At 31.5% G+C, this 27,463-nt stretch overlaps 2 protein-coding genes across 7 annotated transcripts in view; one reads left to right on the top strand and one right to left on the bottom strand.

The window, feature by feature from the left end:
* LOC145323806 (uncharacterized) overlaps positions 1–27,463 on the top strand; it is a 247,976-nt gene that overhangs the window by 163,896 nt on the left and 56,617 nt on the right. The window lies entirely within an intron of this gene.
* LOC145323809 (alkaline ceramidase 3-like) lies at positions 127–21,068 on the bottom strand. Of its 2 annotated transcripts, none has more exons than XM_080166368.1 (10): positions 20,999–21,068; positions 12,746–12,896; positions 8,722–8,800; positions 8,215–8,336; positions 7,265–7,384; positions 6,161–6,300; positions 5,424–5,561; positions 4,307–4,376; positions 3,757–3,802; positions 127–1,861 (listed from the first exon to the last, which is right to left on the bottom strand). In XM_080166368.1, exons 2-10 carry the CDS (start codon positions 12,762–12,764, stop codon positions 1,789–1,791), a joined length of 807 nt encoding a protein of 268 aa, XP_080022494.1. In that variant the 5' UTR covers positions 12,765–12,896; positions 20,999–21,068; the 3' UTR covers positions 127–1,788. The 2 variants fall into 2 exon arrangements, with proteins under 2 accessions (XP_080022494.1, XP_080022495.1); XM_080166369.1 differs by lacking the exon at positions 20,999–21,068 and adding an exon at positions 14,658–14,767.

The raw sequence follows: 27,463 nt of genomic DNA, 5'->3' as shown, positions 1-27,463 counted from the left end.
ATTAAATGTAATCAACAGAAGGAGTAATTTGGTATTATTATAGTTAAGGATGTGGCTTAATTTATCAGCCATCATATTATCCCTTTAGATCACTGTGTAAAATTTGTTCATTTTGAAATTATGAGACACGAAAATAAAATGTTTATTCATAATAAATGTATAAATTTTCATATTACAATAATAACGTGCAGGATACACAGATAAAAATTTTAAAACTTAACATTAAATATATATTTCTTTGTGAGCTAAATAGTGTATAAACATATTTTAATAAAAGAAAAAATATCTTCAGAAATATTTCCTTTTCTATCGATAAAATAATTCTTTGGAAAAATGATTGTCAAAATTGATGCTTTTTAATTTTTAAAATCATTTGTTTTTTTTTATACAATTTTTGGAATAGTTAAAATGATATATTTATTATAGCAATGCCCAATTACAATAGTTTTTTTTTTCAAGGATTCAAAACCGATTAATATCCGCTCGATTAGAACCGGTTACTGAAAAATCATGTATAGCATCGTATTACAGGCATTTTCCCACGAATATCAAAATAAAAATCATTAAATTAATGTCTTAATGTTATACATTTTCATTTTAATTTCCGCAGAAAGCTGTCTATAATACCATACTATAAATAACTAATGAAAAATGGAAAAGAAAAGTATCCCAAAACAAGATTGATTAATTCCATTAGCAGCGCTGCAATAACAAGCAACCAATATTATTTTTGGGTAAAAAAATGAAAATGACAGTAAAGTTAGATAGATTTAATCAATATTTGGAACATTTAAAAAAACTGTAAATACACAAAATAAGATACAGCTATATTCCATATTTGCCATTATGGTCTCTGCTGAATTATAGACATTAGACAGACATATCCTAGATGTAGAGTAGCAGCTACTATGACATTTTTTTACATTTAATCAATTTTTGTTTACAGAATACTTTTCCGTCCTTGTTGAAATATTCACTGGTTTTTATTCATTATTCTAGGGAGAAAAAATTAAATTTAAAGAAAACCAACAAACTGCGAATTTTATTGCTACTTTTCAGAGTCTTCAATTTTGTTTTGAGGCCTCAATCTAAAAGATACTTATAGAAAACATTTCATTATGACTTTTATAAGTAGGTAAAAATTCAAATTTTGCCCGGACCATCTACCTTACTTAAACCCACTTTTATGGCACATTTTTTGGATATTGAGTTTGTTCATATATTAATTTATTTTATGTAAATTCTAATTCCCCACAAATTCACAGATTACAACCATTTAGAGATTTTTTTAGAATAGCTCTCATTTATAAAATTTTGATTTTAATTTTGATGTTTTTGACTGTTAATTAATATTAGCTCTTTTTATCAAATTTTAAACATAATTTTATTTTATATTTTTAATTTTAATTTTAACTACAACTCAATATTTTGAAATTTAGGCAAATATTTTGATGTCCAAAAATTAGTTTGTGCAAGATTCGATTCATCAAAATGAAAGGGATATTTAATGAAAAATATTCAACAAATCAGGCTTCGAATGTAGCAACTTTCATTGTCCTATCCTTTTAAAATAAAAATTTGAGACTAAAGTTAAACATTTAATATATTAATCATGAATACATAAGAGTAAACATAATTATACATCATCTTTAATAATATTATTATAGCTTCTTATATTCTATTTCAGTCAGTATTCCAGTATTTTCAGAGGATAGATAGATAGATAGACATCCAGTTGATATCTATCTATCTATGTATAGGAGCATGTTGTCAGGGATGGATATATATCTATTCAGATTTAATGACGCAGATACCAACTGGACAGGTGGTGAGGCCAGGGTTTCTTTTCAAATTTTGAAGCCTGAAAAAAAAAATTAATTTGGTGATTTTCCTCAAACAGGATATCGAGAACTGAACCCTTCTCATTTTTTTTTTTTAAATAGGTTTAAATAAGGGATGGGTAGCTTTTTCTTTCATGCTTTCCCCTGCGGGGGACTCTAAACCTGCATGCAGTTAGCAGTGCACAGTGAGCCCAGGAATCCAATTTTGTGGAAAAAATTAATAACTTCCTTACTTTTCAACCAAATCAAACAATTTTTTTTTTAATTAAAAGGTTTTTATAGAACCTTTTACAGAATTAACAAGATTATCCCTTCCTCCCTCTCTAGATGATTGGGGGGTCAAAATATCACCCCCAAAAATTGGTTTTTGGTCGATTTTGACCCAGGCCACTTTGAATGGCCATCACGGCCAGGGAAGTGTGCAAAATAGCAAAGATGGGCAATGGCCCAGTGTGTCAGGTGACATGTGTCCCAGGCCTGTCAGCAAAGCAGTCTGGCTGCACTGGCATGCCAAAAATCCTCAAAAACTTCAATTTTTGACAATTTTTGCGACCTTTAACTGCGGCTGTCGGCCAAACGGCCGGTCAGACCACCTCTGGCCGCACACCTGCCAATCCGGCTTGGAATGACCTACAAAAAAGTGGTAATACACATGGCTGCGCCACAAACACACGCCGCCCTGTGTGCAAAAAACACAACAAAAAATTGTCATTTTTTTGGTGTGCTAACTTTGCCGCCAATTAAAGGACGGAAGGCGGCCGAAAATTATCTCTGACTTCTTCTGAGTGCATTTAGAGCCAGCCATTGTGGTTCTAAAGATACCTTTAGATTTCTGGTAGCCCCTCCAGGAGGCCCTCAGGGTCCAATACACAAGGGCATAGTAAAATTTTATTTTGAGGTGCTCTAACTTTTCCACCACTGGTGGGAAAATTTTATGTCATGATTTTTCGGAAAGGCATTTTGCCAGATTTTTACCCTGTAAAAGGATTTTTCTCTATAATGAAATCCGGCAACAAATTATATAAGGATTATACACTAAAAATAGCTTAAAACGACCTTTACAAAAATATCTATAGAGGTTAAGCAACTAAGTGAAAGTTGATAAGACCAATGGGATCCTCTTATATATTGCCTAATTAATGCTAGAACTTCATCCTAAAAATTTTCACCTCGTTGCTAAAAAGATCAAGGTATTTGAATCAGAGCTTAAAAAAATATTCAATGTGCTTTTTTTTGCATTTTCACCAACTTTCTTTAATATGGATTCAAGAGGTTTTTTTTATACAAAACTATTTAGTTTCTTGTTATACAGCGTTAGATAATTGCACAACCTTTCTAAAATGTTATTACATTACGTCCTAAGTTAATATTTGATTAAATGGCAAGTAAAACAAAAAAAAATTTAAAAATATTTTTTTTGGGAGATTTTTGTATCTAAATTTCGTGAATTCCAGGGTAACAACTTTAGAAGGCCATAAAAACTTTAATTTTTTAAATTTTTCATTAATTTGAAATGGCAAACCTCCTCTAATATGATGAATTTTAACATGGACTTTTAAAATAATTGATTTTCTAAAGTTCGATTTTGGGCATAAATAATATTTTCCACAAAGTTGGATTCCTAGGCTCACTGTGCAGTGCCCTAACAAGCAAACGAAAAATTACCCCACCTTCTAATTTTCAATTATTTTAAAAAAAAAGGGGGGGGGGGCAGTGTTCGATATTGCAATTCAAAATTATTATCCTTTTTTTTTTGCATAATTGTGTAAAAGCATCTAAATAAAATAAAAACATCTTGTTTAGTTTATGCTTAATCTTAATTTAGAAATGAGAACTTATTTAAAAGTTCCTTAGCATAAACCGACGAACAGACCTACTACAATCGATATAAGCTTCGCTACTGTTAAAGTTCTACCTGTAATGAGAGCTGAACACGATGTGAAGATAGGTGGAATAACCGGCTATAAAGATAATTATTTATAACAGTCTTTATCCAACAGTTTTTAGGATCGTAGCTAATCTTTATCTAGGGCATGTAATGTATAAACGTCCGTTACGTTACTTTCACCGAGTAAGTGCATTTGTGATAAGAATTCTATAACAATTAAAATTTTGTTAACATACCTAATAATTATACGTTTTTGGATATCTTAAAAGTTGAATTTTCATTTTACAAATATGGTATACAAATCGTTACACTTTTTACTGATTTATTTATCAGATAGATACCTATTATATGATGAAGTAAGGATTTTTTTCTCTGTAATTAAAATTTTGATAAATTCACATAGGGATTGTTTTAAGCTATTTTATTTTTTTAAAATATAAGTCTTATTAGTATGAGGCTATTTTTTGTGTTTTCATCTCTTCCCTTGAATATGGGGCCCCTAGGTGCTAGGGGCGCAGTCACTTGTTTTTTTCTTCAGGGAAGCTTTGTATCCGTTATTGAGTGTATAAATAATTGCCTAGAAGATGCCACCACGCATGGAGCTCACTCAATATTCCAATAGGATAGGGTGTGCTATCTCGGAAAATCTAAAATAATTCCATACATTAGTTGACTGAGGGGGGGGGGGGAGAGGCATCGGTACACTGGTACCCAAAGTATTATATTCACGTTATTTTATTCGTTGGGTTCTATTATTGGATTGTGATTGGTCTGTTTCAAACTGGTAGTGTACAAACTTTTTAATATAAATTTTTAAACTACAGAAGGGGTAATTTTGTTTATTATCATTGGGAATGTATATCAAATCAACCATTGTCTTATCCTTCAAGATACCAAGCTTACATAGATAACTTTTAAAATAAAATAATATATTAGATAGTCTATAAACGGTTCATTTACAAGGGATCTAAAGAGATAAGACAATGGACAAGAAAAAATTTTAAAAAATTAAACATGTTGTAAAAGTCAAAAGAACACAAAGTTAATATCTATAATTAAGTTATGAGTCATATAAATAAATACCTACCTAATTATAAAACTGGTTTATGAGTCAGTTCCAATTTTTAAAATTTATCAATTCTTATATAACATATGAGAAAAAAATACTTTCATATTATACAATTGTATAATATAGCTAACTTGTTTTCATATAGCAATATCCAGGAAAAAAAGGTGATATTATACTGTAAATTACAACGGTCCCCAAAATTTAATACACATGTACATTCATTCGTCGGCTTCAAAACACTGAGGATTTTTTAAAATAGTGATTGGGTTGTACAAACCAGCATTATCCAATATTCTATTCTATTATAATTAATAACAAGAAAGAGTAATTAGGGTTGTAACTGTTAATCAATTTATCGCCCGTTGTTTTATGCCTTATGATTCCTGGATTTTGCTGAGCCGATACGGTTCTCCTTTATCTTCATAGGTCCTTCCTGACTCCTGAGAAGGTATAATATAACTATTTTGGTGGAGGGTACCGCCACTCTCCCAAGAATAATCGCCCCAAGAAAAAAATACGCCCCTCAACAAAATTTTAAGTGTTGGGGCTGGTTGACTCAAACATTCCCCCCCCCCCCCCCCACCCTAGAGGCCTCTAGGGGCATAGCCGCTAAACTACCTATTACCTTGAGATTTGAACAGTAATGGTTATCAATATTCCAAAGAATAAAGGCGACAAGGTACAATCCAACGCCGGTCAGGCCCAGACGCCAGCTGATACGGGTGTTCTCGTTATATTCGTCTTGGTACAATAATATCACAGCCTAGATACATACATAAATAGATAGATAGACAGATAGATAGATAGATAGATAGACATACAGATAAAATGATAGACATGTTATTGTTGGTAGATATATTAGTAGGAACTTATCAGGATGGAAGGGAGGGAACTTTGGACTGATATACAAAGTTTTAAAACCATTTTTTCTTATTCATTGGCTCAAAATCTTGCAAGTTTTAACCTTTAAAGCTAAGGGTTAATTTTGTTTATCATCATTTGGGAGTGTCATTATCCCCTAAAATCTCAGATATTCTTTTTATTTAATCCAATATTTTTTTTTATACCTATATCAAATGAAAAAGTAAAAAAAAACTAAACAGAAGCATCAACTTTTTTATCGTATTCATTCGAATCCGGTGGATAGGAACCGGTTCTCATCCATACGAAAAAACTATGTCTAGCATCGTATTATATCCAGCTTTCTACGAATATAAAAATGTACTATCATAAGATTAAAACCAGTTTTTTTTAGCCCGTGCCTACGGCACCTAGGGGCTAAAAAACTGGTTTTAATCTTATAATTGTACATTCTATATCCGCGGAAAGCCGTTTATAATACGAAGCGAGAAATAACTATACCTGGACCAAGAGAACACAGACCAAGAACCCGTACATTCCTTCCATTATCAGAGGATCAGAATTGACAGAGTATATCAAGGTGAAGGCTATCGCGTATAGGGTCAACAGGGACGCAGCCAACTTGTCTTGGGTACCTGGACCTGAAATATGCATGTTGTAATAACTGTCTGTGGTTAAAAGACGTGGGTTCACTGCGCAGATGCCGCAATTACATAACTCATTCAATCAAACAATACTGGACGTACGATACGACGTGGGCTCACTGCGCAGATGCCGCAATTACATCACTCGATCAATCAATCAATCCAAACTGAACGTACGATAAGCCATCTCTTATTGGTTAATGAATAGTAGATGCTGCGCATTTATTGGCCATGCGACAATTTTGATGCTCCGATTGGTCCAATAAAGAAATGGAAGACGTTTATCAACATAAGGGGGTAATATCTTTTACAATCTAAGGTCCCATCCCTCCCTGCTTAAACTGTCCTATCATATTCAATAAGGGAGAGGTCATTTTCTAGTAAATCCCGTAAAGGTGTGTGTTATAAGGCCTAAAAATAGTAGTAGAACAATAAGGTGCTCTATATATTTGTATTTCCTATTGAATAGAACAATAGGGAAGAAATTTTTTTTTTTTTTTTTTATAACCGTACCTGGAATATCTGAAATTTCTATCAAACGCTTTGTTTGGCTCAAACTGACACAAATAAAAAAAAATATAATTATAATAAATCAACCTGTAAAGAATGACTTCTTCCTTTGTTTAATGGTATAGATTGTTCTTAACTTTTACCTTGTACCTATAGAAAACATTATTATTATAATTATATTTTTTTTTAATTTTTGTCAGTTTGAGCCAAACAAAGCGTTTGATAGAAATTTCGTATTTTTTTTAGATAATCCAGGTACGGTTATCAAAAAAAAAAAAAAAATTTCCCTATTGTTCTATTCAATAGGGAATACATATATCTAGAGCACCTTATCGTTCTACTACTATTTTTAGGCCTTATAACACACACCTTTACGGGATTTACTAGAAAATGACCTCTCCCTTAGTAAATATAGATGGCAAGGATAATTTATTAGAAAGCTTTTTTTTACCTTTTTTAACAACAGCCAGTAAGTAAATGAAAACACAGGTGGTGTAGACCATAGGAAGTTCGTCTAGAAGCTGCATTGGGTATAATAAGGTCGCATGGAACATGGTAGAACCAATACCAACTAAATTAGAACAATAAGGTCTCATAGAACATGGTAGAACCGATACCAACTAAATTAGAACAATAAGATCACATAGAACATGATAGAACCAATACCAAAAAAATTAGAACAATAAGGTCACATGGAACATGGTAGAACCAATACCAACTAAATTAGAACACAAGGTCACATAGAACATAGTAGAACCGATACCAACTTAATTAGAACAATAAGGTCACATAGAACATGATAGAACCGATACCAACTAAATTAGAACAATAAGGTCACATAGAACATGATAGAACCGATACCAACTAAATTAGAATAATAAGGTTACATAGAACATGGTAGAACCAATATCAACTTAATTAGAACAATAAGGTTACATAGAACATGGTAGAACCAATACCAACTAAATTAGAACAATAAGGTTACATAGAACATGGTAGAACCGATATCAACTAAATTAAAACAATAAGGTTACATAGAACATGGTATACCGATACCAACTAAATTAGAACAATAAGGTCTAATAGAACATGGTAGAACCAATATCAACTTAATTAGAAGAATAAGGTTACATAGAACATGGTAGAACCAATACCAACTAAATCAGAACAATAAGATCACATAGAACATGGTAGAACCAATACCAACTAAATTAGAACAATAAGATCACATAGAACATGGTAGAACCAATACCAACTAAATTAGAACAATAAGGTCTCATAGAACATGATAGAACCGACGATACCACCAAAATTTTAACATTATAACAAATGTGTGTAAGACAGACAAACGCACGGACGCACCACTTAGCTAGGATAGCTACGCTATCACAAACAACTTACCAAGTAGAAAAAGTAAATAAGAGCAGACGTATCTTGCTTCAAGTCCCATCTTTTTACAGTTGTACAGGCCGTACAGCGGGGGTATTATCATGGATATGTTGGAGACAGTGTTCCAGAACTCTAATGTTCAAATACTTAAATAAATAATAGCAAAGCACCTCGTTTTGCATGTCAAAAATTGTGTAACCAACCTATATTACCATGAGACTACTAAACAATTTCAATTTGCATAATTTCTTCCCCCCCCCCATCTTTATTAAGAACGCAAAAAATAATAATAGCGCAGCCACTCATAATTAATGCATGTACGTTCGTCCGTCCGTTAGGTTCTCAAGTTAAATGAAACACTCAATTCTTAGGTTTAAAAAAAATAATTTTAATTTTGGAATTATTTTCTCATATTGTATATAAGCTGCGCTTTTTATGGACATAAATGTCCTTGTTTCTTTGTCATTATTAAATTTATCCTAAAATGAAAATGAATTGAATATTTAAGTATATATTCCTGCGACCCAAGGGGTGACGACGTAATTTTCTTCGCACCAGTCTATGCTTGCGGTTCGCGGGCTCCAAACTCCAGTTCTTTCTATATACATAAATAACATACTGTTATTGTGATTAAAGGATAGTAAAAATATAGATTGAGAAATAGATAAATACAAATTGAGATAGAAAGACTGAAAGAAAAATAGATAGAAACAAATATAAATAAATAGAGAGAAGCATGCAGCTTATACCAACGGGCAACAACGAAATAATTTTTTTTAAATCACGAAACCTATACGTGTTTATCACCTGTCGTTGGGGGGCAACACATAGTAAATTTAACCATCTGACCCCCAAATATTATTTTATATTTATTTCGCTTGTTGGCTAGTTATACCTTATACCTTAGAGAGAAGTGATTGATAAATAGAAATATAGATTGAGAGATAGAAATATACAAATGTTAATATATAGATGGATAACAGATTATCAGAAAATAGCATTAAAATGGTATAAAGTAGTAAGCTTTGTGTCTGTAGGGAAGGATCTCGCTAACCGCTGAACCTATATGGTTCTCCTTTTCAGTGAAGCTTCTCATAGGTCCAAGAAAGGTTTATAACTCTTTTCACCCTCTGAAGAGAAATCGCCACTAGAAATTTAAAAAAAAAATTAGATGGAGGGCGGGTCGACTTCAGCTTTAGAGAGTCCCTAGAGGCTTCTAAGGGTCATAATCGCTATCTAGTATGAATTTAAGAGTTAATTTATAATTCCACCTTAAATCTAAGTTTTATTTATATGAGGCCTAATAAAAAAGAAGAATTATTACATAATAGTGTTGTGAGAGTGTGTGGGGGGGGGGGGGAATGAATGCGTGGGACACTTCAACTTAGAAATATGGTCAGACATTCTGGTAAAGGTTTAAAAAAAATCTTAAGGATAAGACAATGGACGATAAAATGATATACGTCCCAAATTATCAAACATTATTCCTAATTTAGACTAAATTATTGGCTAACAAGTTTGGACACTTAAGTCTTTTAAACAAACCAATTAAATTTCAATAAAAGTACCCAGAGAGTTTGAACGGGTGGGTAAGCTAACGTGATTACAAAACTTTGGGTACTATAATAGTTCAATTTACAGTTGAATGTCCCCTCCCTCCCTGAAAAAGACTGTAGAATAACTGTTCCTGTCCCTAGGATTATCTGAAGTGACTGCGTAATCACTTCTAAACTCACAATTCATAAGATATTTGGGATGGTATTTCATCGATAATTTCTGCATTTTATATTAATCTTTTACTTTGACAATAGTATCTCTATACATGTAAAGAGATATCGTACAATTTTAAGCCACTTCTCCAATGATCATGGTATTTTTTAGGGGGAGAGACAAACCCCCTAACACTGTCATCCACCCAAAAAGATTTAAATACCAGCCATAAAAAATACAAAACAATCGATCTAGCCGTTTTATTGATCACTAGTGGCTTCGCCCCTAGCCTCTAGGGGCTTTGCCCCAAGAGGTGATAAAAAAAATTAATATTTATTGTTTTTAGTGAGAGAATGTTGCTATTCTTTCATTCAAAATAAATGCTGGAATAAAAAATATTTTTTAACAAAGGACCTAGGAAATCTTCAGCAAATAAAAAAAAAAAAAAAAAAAAAAAAATGGGGGGGGGGGATTTTTTTGTTTTTGGGGGGGTTGGGGGTGTCCCACCCCCCAAGAAAATAGCTTAAAACCACCGCAGGACCAATAGGTATATACCCTGAAGAGTAGAATCCGATCGGTTCAGTGGTTACTGAGAACATAAGCTTCAGACAGACAGACAGACAGACGGACAGACGGACAGACGGACAGACATCAAGCTACTTTGTATTATAGATAAAAGATATTTTTTCAACAAATTGATATATCAAATAAAGAAAAAATGAATGTATGAAGATTACCTAGACTGTCCCGGATTTGAAAAATTTTGTTGAAATTTCGCCCCAGCCATAATATAGTTGATTTATGCAAAATATTGACCCATGCAAAATATTTTTTCTGTAATGCAAAAATTGCGATGGTACAAGCACTGCAAAGTTTTTAAAAGAAGTTGTATCAACTTTTTTTTTATAGCTAGCCGGTTCTTTTAGTAAGTAGTAGATGTAAAATTTTTCATAGAATTCAGATATGCAATCGGTTTTTTTGTAGACCTCTTATTTTTTAAGTAATTTAAGTTTTTTAAAAAAATAATTAAGTCGGTTTTAAGGTACTAAAACGCAACAAAATAAAAGAAGAAAATGGCCAGTAAGAACAAAAATAGTAAGATCTTTAATTTGACACCTTACTTTTAAAATTCTGTTGAGTAATTATTGAAAAAATCTATTTTTTTAACCTCGGTTTAATAAAAACTTTAGACCTAAATATTTTCTCAAACAGACATAAAAAACATGGGTTCATATATACCTTTAGAATCAGAAAAATATTACGAATCCATTGTAAGCAAAATTGAAAAAAAGTAAAAAAATTAAAAAAATAAACAATTGGCCAAGTATATTTTTTGTTCAGGCAACACTATCGTCTTCCCTTTTTTACCCCCTCTTTACCCCCTCTTTACCCCCTTCCCATTTTTATACTCAATTCAAAAATTAAGACGTTGCCTGTACAATATAATATGATATTTTCATATAATTCCTTTTATTGTAGTTTATATACTATATTGTAAACTTTTTTTTTCAATTTTGCTTACAATGGATTCGTAATATTTTTCTGATTCTAAAGGTATATATGAACCCATATTTTTTTAACTGTGAAATAATAAAATTAAGTTCAAAGTTTTTATTCTCGTGGGTTTAAAAAAATCGATTTTTTCAATAATTACCTGACAGAATTGAAAAAGTAAGATGTCAAATTAAAGATCTTACTATTTTTGTTCATAATAACCATTTTCTTTCTTTTTTTTGTTGCATTTTATTACCTTAAGATCGACTTAATTTTTTTTTTAAAACTTAAATTACTTAAAAAATAAGAGGTCTACAAAAAAACCGATTGCATATCTGAATTCTATGAAAAATTTTACATCTACTACTTACTAAAAGAACCGGCTAGCTATAAAAAAAATAGTTGATACACCTTCTTTGCAAAAAAGACCTGTTTTTAAAGCTCTTGTACCATCTCAATTTTAAAGATTTTTACAAAATTTCAATTCTAGTGTGTCTATATAAACCTGAAATTTACCAAAAAAAATAGGGGCAGTCTCAATTCTAACATATTATGGAAGAAGGTGTAGCAAGTAATTTTCTAAAGTAAAAAATTGCCAGATTTCATACATAAATAATGGGGTTGGGCTGGAATCGATAGATACAGATATCCGGCTGATTCATAATTCTGGATATCAAGTATTTAGGGTTATATTGACACACTAGAATTGAAATTTCGTAAAAATCTTTAAAATTGAGATGGTACAAACTTTTTAAAATCTGCAAAAAGACCGTTTTTAAAGCTTTTGTTTCATCTCAATTTTAAAAATTTTTATGAAATTTCAATTCTAGCGTGTCAATATAAACCTAAATACTTGATATCCAGAATAATAGATCAGCCGGATATCTATATCCATCCAATCCGGCCTAACCCTATTATTTGTGTATGAAATCTGGCAATTTTTACTTTGAAAGATTACTTGCTACACCTTTGTCCTTCATATGTTAGAATTGAGACTGCCCCCATTTTTTTGGGTAAATTTCAGGTTTATTTTGACACTAGAGAATTGAAATTTTTTAAAAATCTTTAAAATTGAGATGGTACAAGAGCTTTAAAAACAGGTCTTTTTGCAAATTTTAAAAATTTTGCAGTGATTGTACCATCGCAATTTTTGCATTACAGAAAAAATATTTTGCATGGGTCATTATTTTGCATAAATAAACCATATTATGGCTAGGGGCAAAAATTTTAACAAAATTTTTCTAAAACGGGACAGGGTAATGAAGATTGTGTACAAACGGCTTCTTTGTGGTATGTTTTAAATAAGGCAGGTTTAAAGCTGTTTTTACTTAAACTATACCTTGTAGTATTGAGGGCATTGTGTTGACTAGTAGTTTGTAGGTATGTAAATTTGAGTATCTATCTTTCTAGGTATCTAATCTCTTGCTATTTGCTATCCTCACAGCAAACAGCACTTTTCTACCAGAGTTTTCTTATCCCTCGCGCCGTATCTGAAAAGAAATGATATTAATTTTAAAAGTGTACTTACGTATAAAAATCGTCAGAGGGGACTGTATGAACTAGAGCAAGTGATGTTAAGCACCTTCTAGCAGTGATGCAAGGTATTTTTTAGGGTAGCAGCCACTATCTATAATACAAAGTAGAACAATGTCTGTCCGTCTGTCTGTCCGTCTGAAGCTTAAGATCTCAGTAACCGCTGAACCGATTGGGCTCTACTTTTCAGGGATTATACCTACTGGTCCTGTGATGGTTTTAAGCTATTTTCTTGGGGGGTGGGACACCCCCAACCCCCCCAAAAACAAAAAAATCCCCCCCCCCCATTTTTTTTCCTTGGTCCTTTTTTTTTGCAGGAGATTTCCTTGGTCCTTTTACGAATTTCATGACGCCATTACTGTGTTCTTGAAATTTAATTTTGATATATAAAACTTTGGAAATTGGGCCATAAACACCAAAGGTATGGAGAAAAATGTGAAAAATACAAAAATAGCCTAAAACCTGCTTAAAGGCAGTCTGAACGTCATAGATGTTTTCTTGAAACGACAGGAAATTTAATTATGATTCTATAACTGAAAAAATTTTGGAAATCGGACCATAAACACCAAAGATATGGAGAAAAATGTGAACAATACAAAAATAGCCTAAAACCTGCTAAAAAGCGGTCCTATCGCCATTGATGTTTTATAGTTAATTGTGCTCCTTGATATTGGGAATGTTGTCAAAAAATTTCAGTCTTTTATCTTTTATAGGACCCGAGAAAAACACGTTTCCCCCAAACTAAGACGGACATACGGACAAACGGACATTTCAAATTATAGAGTAGCTTCGCTACTAAAAATGTAAAACCGTGACATTTATTACAACTTTTACTTGCAAGAACTGGTAACAACTTAATTTCTGCAAATTTTTAAAAAAATTCTTATCAAGACATTTTCTCAAAAAATAACATACACAAAAAGGATAAATCAGCATGAACAAGTACTAAAAGATCCATAGGATTTAAGTTTAAAAAATATTATCAACAAACATGCCCTAGAATTCAGGGGCTCTTTATTCGAAGGGACCGAGAAGATAGAAAAATAGCTTAAAACCATCCCAAGCCTTAAATCTCAAAATAGAATAAAACAAAAACCAGTCTGGGGCTTATGTGAAGCTCCCCAAAATTGGAAAACTCAATTGGTTCAGTAGTCATCGAAATCTTAAGCTTCAGACAAAAATCCCCTACTACTTCATATTATAGGATAGTGGAAGATATCCTTACAACGTACATACCAAAATAATTAGAGGAAAAGCTACGATCTTTAATTATCGAACTTTTACTAAGAACATTTATAGAATTTAATGTATATAACTATGTAATTAACAGTCATACATACAATATTTACAAAAATAGCAGCGTTTGTAGCGGACATTAGAACAGCTTTGCTGGTATTTAAAAACTCGATTTTGTAATTAATTTTAAGAACATATTCAACTTGACTTCTTAAGTGGGGGGGAGGTGGGTTAGTCTACCCTCCACTTTAAATTTTTAGTACCTTTAAATAATTAGTTGGGGGGGGGGGGGGGTTTTTACCAAGGGGCGATTTCTCAAGGGAGGGTGGAGGTAACCTCCCCCACAATAATTACAAACCTTCCCTGGAACCATGAGAACCTATATTGTAAAGAAGAACCATATCAGCTCAGCGGTTAGCGAGATCTTACGAAACAGACAGACATCCTGCTTTTTTTTATGAAAGGTAAACGTACCAACCTACTTTTAAAAGCAAAATCTAAGCTTGTACTTAAATATCACTAGGTATTAATATATTATTGATGTTATATCAAGGACATTCCAAATTTTACTAATCGGGAAAAAAATATTGCAAGCAGAAATTAAATTTCATGTTTAGCTTCTTACGCTTGGAATATTTCAAATTAATTCAATTGGCTTTTTTTAGAATATTCAAATAAAGTGCAAGAAAATTATTAAAAAAAATATTTCATATATCTGCTATTTTTAAGTGTAAATTTTTGGTTTTTAAATCTAGTTTATAATACGAAGAATAAAAGATTATTAAAAAAATAAAAATCTACTTTACTTTAGAAACTTTTACGCGCGAAATTGTAAGAAAAAAATCTCTAAATTACCACACCTAACTTGCTTGTAGCACTTTTCGTTAGGATAGTTAAAAAAACAACAGACATAATACATTTTTCTCAGTAAAATTGGAAAATCTAACTTTCAGAAGACTTTTTTTTCTTTTTGTTTAATAATAACTTCATAATAATGTGGATAAATTGATGAATAAGTAAATTAATCAAATTTTAAAGTGTAGTAAATTGAAAAACAGCAAATATATTATTTAACAAAAGAGCAAAAGTATATTTATATTACAGTATTTATTATTTGTAGTAATCTTAATTGTTTTTTTTAGTAATATACAAAAAAACACACACATTTGGCTAAAATAAATTAGATGTTTTGTTGCCGCACCCTAAATCAGCTTTTACTACCAAAATCTGGTTGGTAACCGCTTTTATCCCGTTGCACTGTCTTCTCTTGGTTTACAACTCCAGTGTGGCAAGTGCTGTAGAATTTCCATGGATATTAAGGGATAAGACAATGGGTGATAAATTGATATGCATCTCCAATGATGATAAACAAAATTATCATTTTCTGATTAATAAGTTTGGACACTACTATAGTTTAGAACCAACCAATAAAGATTACATAAAAGTGCCCAAAGTTTTGAAGCCAAAGTGATTATAAAACTTTGGGTACAAGTGTAATTTATAGTCCAATGTTCCCTCCCTCCCTGATAATTTCTCACACAGGCAGAGCATAGCTACATAGTACACTAGCCCCCACATAACAACAGTGTCCTTAAATTGAGGTGACAGTTACCCAGTAGTCAGAGATTAAACGCCAGTTAAAAACAAGCAAGGAGGGGTCATTGAGCTGTACATTACACAAGACCTCAAAGTTTTAAACAAACGTTTTCTTATTCATTGGCTGAATTTTGATTGGTTAGTTCATTATGTTGAGTGTCCGAACGTTTATCATTAGGGATGAATATCAATTCATAGGTCATTGCCTTAAGATACCTGGTTAAAAAGGACAAAAATACCTTACTAAAATATTACTTAGAAAAGTTTTATAGGAACTTATTTTTTTTTATACTTAACCTTATAATATGAATGTAAATCTAAAGAAAAATCCATTTTTACTGTACAAAATTGGATCTTGAATTTGCCTATCATCTAAATGTAAACCAAAAAACTCTGTATTTTTTCATCTACAAACAACATTTTTCCGTACCAATTTTTCAAGCTACAAAAGACAGAATTCTAAAGATAATCAATTAAGCATCACTTGTCCCAAAATTTTGGCATTTAAATTGAAATTGAACGTTCCATATTTTGACATTAGTGATAAAAATTGTCATCATTATATCTTGATAAAATATCTGTTAAACTATTCAAAGCTTTTGTAAAAAAAGTCAAAACTAAAACGTGTTTATATAAATTCTTTAAGTTGTATACTATTGCTCCAAAAATTATTGTGGATTTTGAAAAAAAAACAATACAGGCCTAAATAACTAAATGTTTTCTAAATTTCTTTTGAAATTACATAGCGTAACTACTCTATAACTAACTAGTGGTTTGTAAGTACGTCAATACGAAATTTCACTATAGCTTCTATACCAAAAAAATAAATTTTTGATATTTGACAATCTTAAAAACATAAGTTATTCTTTTCTTACAGTATAACTGTTATTTTTTCACTGAAACAAACTTTTAACTCCTTTTTGCTACGCTACGCAAAATTGTCCTAGTTAGCTTATACTTGAAAGTTACGTAACAACAAAAAGGTGTGAACATAACCGATGAAAAGAAAGCTTAGACCGACTTAAATCTAAAAAGAAAAATCTTTTAACTTCACTTTTTAGAGGACTGCTAACCGTTACCAAAAGGTGTTATCTGCGGAGTTGCTACGCTGCCACTAACTGAAACCTAAACCTACGTCTTAGGGCAATTTAAATGCTTGAGATTGTACGATAAATGGACATACAAAACAAGCTGGCACTTGAATGAGCCTCTTTATACTTAAGTGTGGTTTGTGTAGGCCGTTTTTATATACAACTTAGCTTTTTAAAAGTCCTGAAAAGTACTAAAATAACTGAAGAGTTTTAAAACAGAGATCTAATAGAGGTTAATTTCGCAACACCATTAATACTTTTTTTTTATGAAAAAGATATTAGTAAAAATAATTCAAATACACATGACTAAGGACGTACAAACTTTTTTTTTATGGGGTAATCTATTGTATTATTTGAATTTTGAGTTGGATAAAATGAGGGGTTTCAAAGTTTGAGGGGGGGGTAAACACCGCCCCGACCCGATCCCCCCCCCCCTTTGGATGTTGTCTATGCATATGACTTTGAATATACACATAGAAAAAGATTTTTTTGTAAGATTAGCGTAGTGTTACTAAATAGAAAATCTGCCAAAAAGAAAACGACACAAGATTTCTATAGCTGATACAATTTCACATTATGACGCAAGGGCCCTTAATTTTAACTAACTCACCGGCTTAGAGGATTCTTATTGACTATTGCCTTAAAACCATCCCCTGGACAAAATTTCTTCCCATAAAACCACCATAAAACAGACAAACAACATAACTTAGAAAAATCAAATATTTTAGACAATAATATACAAAATAGCTAATAAATAGGTTAATCTAAAATATAAATAAAATATTGCTTTAACAATTTCTGAGGCTAACATGTTATTTTGTCTACATTACAAACCCTTTCTATGAATCTCTCACGGTTGAATAACTATATCTATTTTCTTTTAATAGTGGTTTTGCATTTGTTACTTGTTATCCTACATTAGCCGGCTTTAAACCGGAATATTCTGCCAGAAAACGGCGTCCTACATATGCTTGAAAAATGTCAAACCTTTCACATTTCAATGGGTCATCTTACCAAAAAAAAACAACACACCAACACACACTGGGCTGTTTATTACACTAGTCCCCAAAGTCTTATAATAGTGTTATCTTATTCGTTGGCTTATCAACTTTGGGGACTTTTAATGAATTTTGATAGGGTGGTTCATTTAGTTGAGTGACCAAACAATTCAACCACTAATTGTAATCAATAAAAGGTTTAACGTTGTGAAACATTTTTGTAGATTTAAATCAATTTGTCAGCTATTATTTTATCCCTTAGATCTCTGTATCCATCAAAAAACCTACCTCTCCCTTTTTTCAACACTTTAAAAACATGCTTCTAGCCTTTACGGGACCCTAAACCTGCGGGGCTCTAATGACCCTTAATTGCCTAACCTAAGATGCGTTATATTAAGGTACAGAATTAAAGCTATGGCTAAATAGAAAATTAAATTAACATCAGTTCACCAAAAGAATACCTACTTTGATGCAAGAGAATTTAATTTTAAAGGGTAGGGGGGTGGGGGGGTTATTACTCCAAAATTAAAACTAAATAATTTTTTTAGATTTTATACAACGACACATTTATTATGTATGTATGTATTAAATTGCTAGGAGGGGGGGGGGGGGGCATTGGAATGTTTATTACACGAGTCCCCAAAGTTTATAATAATGTTTAGGTATTCGTTATCTTAACAACTTTGGGGGCTTTTCATTGAATTTTGATTGGTTGGTCCATTAAGTTAAGTGTCCAAACGTTTTAACCAATGCAATGATTGTTTTCTAATCTTGTGTATCATCATTGGGGATGTGATCTATTTATCGGCCAACGTCTTATCCCTTAAGAGCCCTGATTTAATATAATGAAAGCCAACGGAAACAGTAATTTAATTACAATAATAGTTAACCTTATTAACAGGGAATAAACATTTATTGTTTAACAAATAAAAAAATTATTTTGAAATAAATCAAAAATAAGGAGAGGGTTCCTTATTTCATGGTGTTAATTGTTACCTTATGCTTGGTTAGGTTAGGTTTTATTTGATATCCCCGCTGAGTTAGTGCAGGTATAAGCCACAAAGGGTTAGATATAAAGAAAAAAACATCCCATTATCTTTGATTTAATTTTAAATGTTAGGGGTGTGGGGGTTTCTGTGCTCGCTAGGCACTATGAGGGAAAGCAAACTTTAACTAAACTAATACAAATATAATTGTGTGTAAAAGTTACTATTCCATTATTGACATAATCAATTAAACACAAAATTATATCAATCAAAGTAGTGGCGTGCATAAAGATTCACCAAAGGGGAAGGAAGGCCTTTCAAATTTCAATTTTAAAGGGGGTGTTGACACCTCCCTACGACACGCCACTGAATAAAAGGCCTATTAATAAATTGGTACTAAAGCTAAATAATAAGACAATTTATTAGCGCAGTAATAACAAAAACAAAATAGACAAGATTTGTTCATACTACCCAGTGCAAAATAGACATAAATCAAAGCTATATTATTCCATGTAAAAAAGCACATTAAAATTTGCACCTATATAATAAATTAAATAAATAAAGATATATATAAATTTTTACGCTAAAAAAAACAGGGATAAGGGATAAGACAATGTCCAAAAAATTGATGCATATTCTAAATGGTAATACTCAAAATTACCCCCTCAGTAGAATACAATTAGTGGTTGAAACGTTTGGACACTAAACTTAATAAACAAACCAATCACAATTCAAAAAAATTCCCTAGAGTTGTTAAGCTAACAAATAAGAAAACGATAATATAAAACATTGGGGACTAGTGTAATAAACAGCCCAATGTCCCCTCCCTGAAAAAAACCACTCGGTTGTAAAGTACAAAGCATATCTACTCTATAATTACAAATTAACATTTGTCTGTATTTATATTCAGTTTTTTGTTTAGATAAAATGATAGAAAGAATATTTCTCGTATTCATTCGAATCTGGTGGATAAGGACCGGTTCTCATCCATGAAAAACTACGTCTAGCATCGTATTATATCCAGCTTTCTACGAATATAAAAATGTACAATCAAAAAGATTAAAGCCAGTTTTTTAGCCGGTGCCTTCGGGGCTAAAAAACTGGTTTTAATCTTACAATTTTACATTCTATATCCGCGGAAAGCTGTTTATAATACGATGCAAGAAATAACTATTATTTTAGCATCCAATATATAAAAGGGTATCCAAGAAATGGATAAACAGTAAATTCTGAGATACAATTTTTTGTACAATGTCAACTCCCTCCCTCAATATTCAATTCAAACTTGCTTTTGCTATTCCGCCAACTTTTTAATCATCCCCTTAATACCTTTTTTAAGACTATCGGCTGCGCCCCTAGCATCTAGGGGCTCTATATTCGAAGGGATATGGTAAATTAGAAAAATAACCTAAAAGCATCATACCAAGACTTACTAATAAAAATAATTTATATAATAGGATAGGATATTATGTATGTTTTTTTTTTTATAAAAAAATGGCCATGAAAGTTATCATTCTTGTTTTAGCTATTTTTGCAGTTTCTACTATGTACTATTAGTGACATTTACGGTTATATAATTGCAAATTCTTTCAAAATTAATTTTCAAATTCGTTGCTTTAATGCTCTTATAGTTAAATTGCCAAGAAATTTTTTTTTAAATTGCCTTTGGCTATCTATCTATCTACATAATCAAAGTCAAAACGCAATTTCCAAACATTAAAAGTTCTTACAATAAAACAAATTTTAGATTTAGAAATTCTTTAAAGTTTAATAGTACTAGGATGTTGAGGATTTTAGAAGTATTAGGAGGTTTATCTGTCTATATGTTAATAACATATCCATTAAGTTTATGCTAGTCTTATAAGAATGCTTTATCTAAGTCCATGGCACTTTTAAATATAGTTAATGTAATTAAGTAATTTTTGTTTTCAAAATCCAATACAGACGTACATACCTTTAGATCTTAATTATGAAGACTCTACTCTGTTTAAAATTTTAGAAATTCATCTGACAATCATCAGACATTGTCTTAAATTACTACAACAATTCTTTCGTGCCTAATTTGAAAAATATTATAACTGGCGGACAATTATCTAACTAGAGTAAAGCTACGCTTTGAAAATTTCACAATAAAATGAAAATAAATACATACGTATATGTATGAGTTTATTCGCACGTATACCACAAATGACTGACCATTGCGCGTCGTCGACATAAACCATAAAAAGTGAATGAGAAAATGAAAGTCCCTAAAAAACCCGAGGTGTTCCCAAAAACTGGCGTAGTTTTTAATATAAAAATATCAAACAGATGCTTGCGTAAATATCACATTTATTTAAGTTAATATTTTGAACAAAGAACAGCCGCATCCAGAGCAGCTAGGTGCAGCCGCCGAAAATATGAGTGATTGTTGAACCCTGCTTTGTTAAATATCTTTAAAAATTACAAAAGAAATGATAAAAACGTATGATATAAGTAATTGCCATAACATTATTTTGATAGTGTTTCTATTTTCTAGAGGCTTTCCCCTTAACATCTAGGGGCTTTGTATTCTAAGGAGAATATTCAAAACTTTCCTGTACATAAAAGAAGGTTTGATTTAAAGGAAAACCATATCGGTCGAGAGATAAACGAGAGCTTAAACTACAGACAGAACCAAAAACAGACAGGAAAACATCCTCTTACTTTTATTATATACACGTTGATGCGAAAAAAATGTTCTTTGGTATGCATGAATGATAGCAAAATGCCGAGGTGTGTAAAACTTGTTTCAAATAATTTGTAGCCATTTAGTTACCAACACACATACACACACAGACATACGCGCTAAAAAAATACTACAAGTGGCACACAAAAAAAGCACGTCAAAATTTTAAAAATAGCTCACCCTTCCAAAAAAAGACAATTTTTAAAGAGAACTTTGTAAAATGTTCTTTCGAATTAGGTCTGTACAAAATTTGTTGGTCTGATCAAGTCAAGTACGTTATTTTTATTGATTGTTCTTCCTTATGTAATAATTTTAAGATTATTTAATCCTACAACCAAAAAATTCCTTGCAGTATGGTTTCGTTTTTGAGTAAATTTTTATATATGGTCAAATTAATATTGCAAAGAGAGGCATTTGTAATAAAATTTCACCAAGCTTTAAAGACTATTTAATCTATAATACAAAGTAGAACGATGTCTGTCTGTCCGTCTGTCCGTCTGACCGTCTGTCCGTCTGTCTGTCTGTCCCTTAAGATCTCGGTAACCACTGAACCGATCGGATTCTACTCTTCAGGGTATCTACCTATTGGTCCTGTGGTGGTTTTAAGCTATTTTCTTGGGGGGTGGGACACCAAAAAATCCCCCCCCCCATTTTTTTTTTTTTTTTTTTTTTTTTTTTTAAGGAGATTTCCATGGTCCTTTACGATTTTCGCCATATTTTTTTTTTTATCACCTGTTGGGGGAAAGCCCCTAGAGGCTAGGGGCGAAGCCGCTAGTAGTTATATATTGCATCGTATTATTGACAGGTTTTCACGGATATTAAAAAAAAAAAAATAAGATTTAAACTAGTTCTGTTATCCCATGTGGCCGAAGGCCAGGTCTAACAAAACTGGTAATAATCTTATGTTTTTTTATTTTAATAATCGTGAAAAATTTTTGAAATACGATGCTATACATGATTGATAAGACCCTGATAATCCAACGGATAATACAGAACGAAATATTCAACTATTTATAAACTAGAAAAGAAAACATTTAATTTTGCTACAAAATTTTTTCTAAAACGTATAAACGTCAAGTTACATAGTACAAATTAAAGATTTACTATCCTTAAAAGGTAGAGTCCATGATTTTACATTTTAATACTTTTGAAACAAGACATTTATAGTTTACTAGAGTCCTCCATCAGCCAATTATTTCCAATTGAAATTACCGCAAAATTTAATATTTTGTTGGGGTAAAGTTGGCGTATAACTTGTTTTTTTTTCATGCAATTGAAAAGGAGTGTGTAAGAAGGGGGGAGAAAAAAGGGAATGGGGTTGTGGGGAAATTTTCCTTCCTTTTTCCCTGTCCAGTATGTCGTTGGACAGGGGGGAGGGGGGAGTCAACCCCATATATTCAATTTCAAACTAATGCAAATATATGATTCAAAAAGTAGTAACTAATGTTGGATTTGCCCTGAAAATAGCCAAAAAAAAAACGACCAAACAGCTGAGCCGTCAGCCGTTACTTTTCCAACTATTTGTGCAAATTAGAGAAAATAGACCTACCAAGGATTACTCCTGCCACCCATTTTGACCGTTCTTCCATTAGGACAAGACAAGATCGGATTGTTTTTGGGGAAATGATATGTAATTTATTTGGCTTTCTAATTAAGATTCCAATGAGCTTGGGAAGGAAGGAGACATTGGGCTGGTAATACACTTGTCCCCAAAGTTATATAACAGCGTTTTCTTTTTTGTTGGCTTAACAACTTTGGGGACTTTTATTGACTTTTAATAAGGTGGTTAATTAATTTGAGTGTCCAAACGTGTCAACCACTTATTGTAATCTACAGAAGAAATAATTTTATATACTAGCAATGGAATGTACATAAATTTTACGGCCATTGTCTTATCCATTTAGATCTGCTATATAACTTTATTTGTCCATCAGCCGTTCTTCCTACTTTACTGACATATACTTTGCAAAGTACTTATAAATGTTTAAGATATCATCCTTGTTTTTTTTTCATATATTAAAAAGATCTTAAACATTAAATGGTTTTATATCCTGATTTTTGCTTACTAAAATGGTCACAATAAAACTAAAAAAATGATAAAACTCGCCAAGAAACATGTGACGTAATCATATTGTTCTTAACTAAAAGACTAATGTATTAAAAAATAACTAGCGGCTACGCCCCCTAAAAACCTCTAGGGACACTTGAGGTGGGGGAGTATGGAAGTCGACCCTCCCCTTTTCAAAGGGATAGTTCTATGAAGTGTATTTAAAGAGTTAAGGTACTTAGAGTAGTGAACTTTTATATGTCTTAGTAGAATATATTAGGCATTGGATAGATATGATTATATGTTAAAGAATTTTTAACATTGACCAGACCAAACTTTTTTTATTTGACAATATCGAAAAAAGTTAAAGAGATTTGCCACATAAATTACATGAGAATGGTCTATTTTTTTCCAAATATGTATAGCCAAAACACCAATTTTAGATAATCTTTTTCCACATATTTCACAAGAGTTATAAAAAAATTGAACAGGGGTTCCCCTTAAGACAAGTTACTTAAAAACATAAAAAATAACGTCCGGTGCACTATAGGACAGGTTTTCTATAGATTCTTTTTAAAAAAATAAAGAAAACCGTCCGGTTTACTTACAATATACACATTATCTCACGCGGAAATACCAACTAACCATACAACATATATATATATAAAAAGACCATTCTCATGTAATTTATGTTGCAAATCACTAACTCTTTTAGATATTGTCAAATAAAAAAAGTTTGGTCAAGTCAATGTTAAAATTCTTTATAACAATCATATCTATCAAATGCCTAATATATTCTACTAATACATATAAAAAGATCACTACTCTAAGTACCATACTGAATATTTTATTGGTCATTCTTTGTTGTTATGTGTATTTTGTTGTATTAAAAGTTTAAAGTTCTATTAACTAGTAAATGCTATCTAAAGTTGTATTTATGACAAAAAAGTTTTTGCCATATATAACACGCAACGAAGTTGAAAATAAAAATGAAAAACTCATTTTTTAAGGAAAATCCCTGGTAAAATCTCTTAATTTTAATCAATAACTTTATATTATGCACTACTAGGTTATCTAAAATAGAAAAAACTTACAGTTCACTATTTTTTTTTAAATGCACTTCGTGAAACTATCCCTTTAGTTTTAAAAATAAAAAATTATTATTGCAGGGGGGGTTGTGGAAGGGCAAATTTTTTTCTAGGGTGGTGGTACCTTCCCCCAAATAGTTATAAACTTTCACAGGGCTTAGAGAAGTTACATTGTAAAGGGAACCATATCGGTCCTTCATTTAGCTAGCAAGATCCTTCGAACAGACAGACAGACATACTGTTAGTTTTATATTAGGATTAAACAAAATAGAAACCAATCAAAGATAAATTTAAATTAAAACTATTTGTTAATGCAAAGCCAAAAATAAACTTACTGTATTAAAAGCTGTTCCATTTCTCTATGACTGTTTTCTCTGGCTTGTAGTAAAGGACATGTTTCTTTACTCCTAAATATAATTATTTTATTCTTCTGGCTTCTAGTAAAATGCAAGTTTCCATATTTGTAAACATTAGATTTCTCTGGCTTATAGTAAAGTTTTCAACATAATGACTAATTTATGTTACTTGTTTTCTCTATGGATCTAAAGGAATAAGACAATGACCATTAATTTCATGTTCATCACCAATGATATACAAAATTACCCCTTATATAGATTACAATTAGTGGTTGAAACGTTTAAACACTCAACTAAATGAACCAACTAATCAAAATTCAATCCTTATAACTTATAATTCTTTGGCTTTTAGTGAATAAATATACAATTAATATCCTTATAATTGTAATGCTTCGGCAATTTGAAAGGTTATAATGCATTTTGAAACCAGAAATTATAAAAAAAACTTGAACTGTAATTTAAGATGTAGGTGGTTAAAATAAAGTTAGCCAATAAATAATCAATTTTATATCTTTTCATTTTTAAATATTTTCTTTTTCAGCTTAGTCATTCTTCAATATTTAAACACCAAAGAAAAATTTCAGAAATCTTTAGTGTATTACTCATAACAATCTAGTGTATATTTTATGATTATGTGAATTTCAATGTTTTTAATTTTCTTTCTTAAAGAAATCGTAATGCAGAAAACAAGGATGACAATACCCACACGAAGCATAGCATCCATAGACAAAACCATGAAAGCTGTTATGCAAACTGTAGACTGATAAGTTAAGCTGTTTAAATCTTACTGGACAAAGAGATATTTAAATCCAGGTAATTTTGTTAAAGTTTAAGTGATATAATAATATGAAGCATAGTTATAAAGTTGCTAAGCTTGTATGATTATTGTATAATTGATTCCAAGAACATTTTTCTGTCAACTGCACTAAATCCTTTTCATCTAAAAATATTTACCAGTTATTATCTATAAATCTTTTATTTTTACCACCTTTCTATAAGTAAATAACAATTCCATAGTGAAAATAAAAACTTCTTATAGCATAGTTTGTCTATAACTACTTGTAATAACACAATAATATAACCTAATAATAACAAACTGGTCCTAAAAATTATTTATCAATAATGACATAGCATAAAAGGAGGCTGTCATAATATAATATATTAATGTGAATATAAGGTATAATGCCACTATAGAACCTACTTAGAACATATTTTGGTTAATGTTAAAGAACTGGATAATGCTTGATTAACCACTTTTCGCAAAACCAAAAATGCAGGGATAAAGGATGGTTAAATTGTAACAAGGACAATAATGTCTCTAAGTAGAATCATATATTGTACAAAATTATCAGGTGTAGTCCCTTTTGTGGCAACGCCTCTTAAGGGGCGTTTCGGTGTATTTTTACAGTAGCATTTTCCCTATTTCTAGCCCCTGCAGGGGGCTCCAGCCCAGCGGGGCCAATTGCCTAACCCTGCGGGGCAATCACCTTACCTAACTAAACCTAAAATAACCTATCAACAGCAACTTTGAACCCCTTAAAGGCGTTGCCATGAAAGGGACTATACCGAATTATCTTATTTACTAAGGTAATGATAAGTTAGGTTATAGGCTAGGAGACCGAGCGCCGCTGCCAGGTTTTGTCGAGGGGGGGGGGGGGGGGGAAGGGTTTTAACTTTGGAGAAAGAAAATTTTTTGTGATAAGTCTAATCCCTTTCTTTGGTTTGTGTTAGTACACGTTGATAAAAAGATATTTGGCATGAAACATAAGAACATTATAACAGGGGTATTTCATATTTGCAGCAAATTTTTTTTTAGTAACAAATCTACTCTATAATTTACTTTGTCTGTCTGTATGCCCGTCCGTCCATGGGGGAAATATGATTTTCTCGGATGCTATTTAAGAAAGAAGGCATATCATGTATTGCTGGGGTTTGGCATAGGAAAAAAATCACACCCACCTTTTTATAAATTTGTTTTAAAATAAGGAGGAGGAGGGGGGGGGGGTTCAGTGCTTGACAGACACTTTCAGAGAAAGCACAATTTCTTTTCCTATTTGACGTAAAGGGTTTTTAGTAGCTTTAAAGCATAAAAAAGTATGCAGTTTTGTAAGTCTTAACTAAAAATCAATGTTAAGACATAAAAATAATTTTGATTATCATACATAATGGCTAAAAATGAAATACAGTTTACAATTTGCTATAAATGCTTTTCAATTTATTTCTATCTATCTATAGTATTATTCAATTATATAGACCTTTTTCGTCTGCTAGCAAATTGTTGCTCTTTTGTAGCGACTTTGCTGTGTTAAAATTCCTGACGACAATATTAGTTGATTTTCGAAGACCCAATTGAAAGTCGGCACTGGGTCCTTGGAGTGGGGACATACAGTTATTAAACCACTCCCCCCCTCTATTGTTT

Source organism: Acartia tonsa, chromosome 7 (assembly GCF_053477335.1).
Source record: "Acartia tonsa isolate MP-2025a chromosome 7, ASM5347733v1, whole genome shotgun sequence".
Classification (NCBI taxonomy): Eukaryota; Metazoa; Arthropoda; class Copepoda; order Calanoida; family Acartiidae; genus Acartia; species Acartia tonsa.
This window is presented reverse-complemented; position numbering and strand designations above follow the sequence as displayed.

Bases quoted from the DNA above. Each gene is read 5' to 3' on its own strand.
- LOC145323809 (XM_080166368.1), bottom strand. The intron at 6,301-7,264 runs GTAAAAAAAAGC...TGCATATTTCAG, and splicing joins ACTGGCTGTTGTTAAAAAAG to GTCCAGGTACCCAAGACAAG. The intron at 5,562-6,160 runs GTATAGTTATTT...GTATGTATCTAG, and splicing joins TCTGTGTTCTCTTGGTCCAG to GCTGTGATATTATTGTACCA.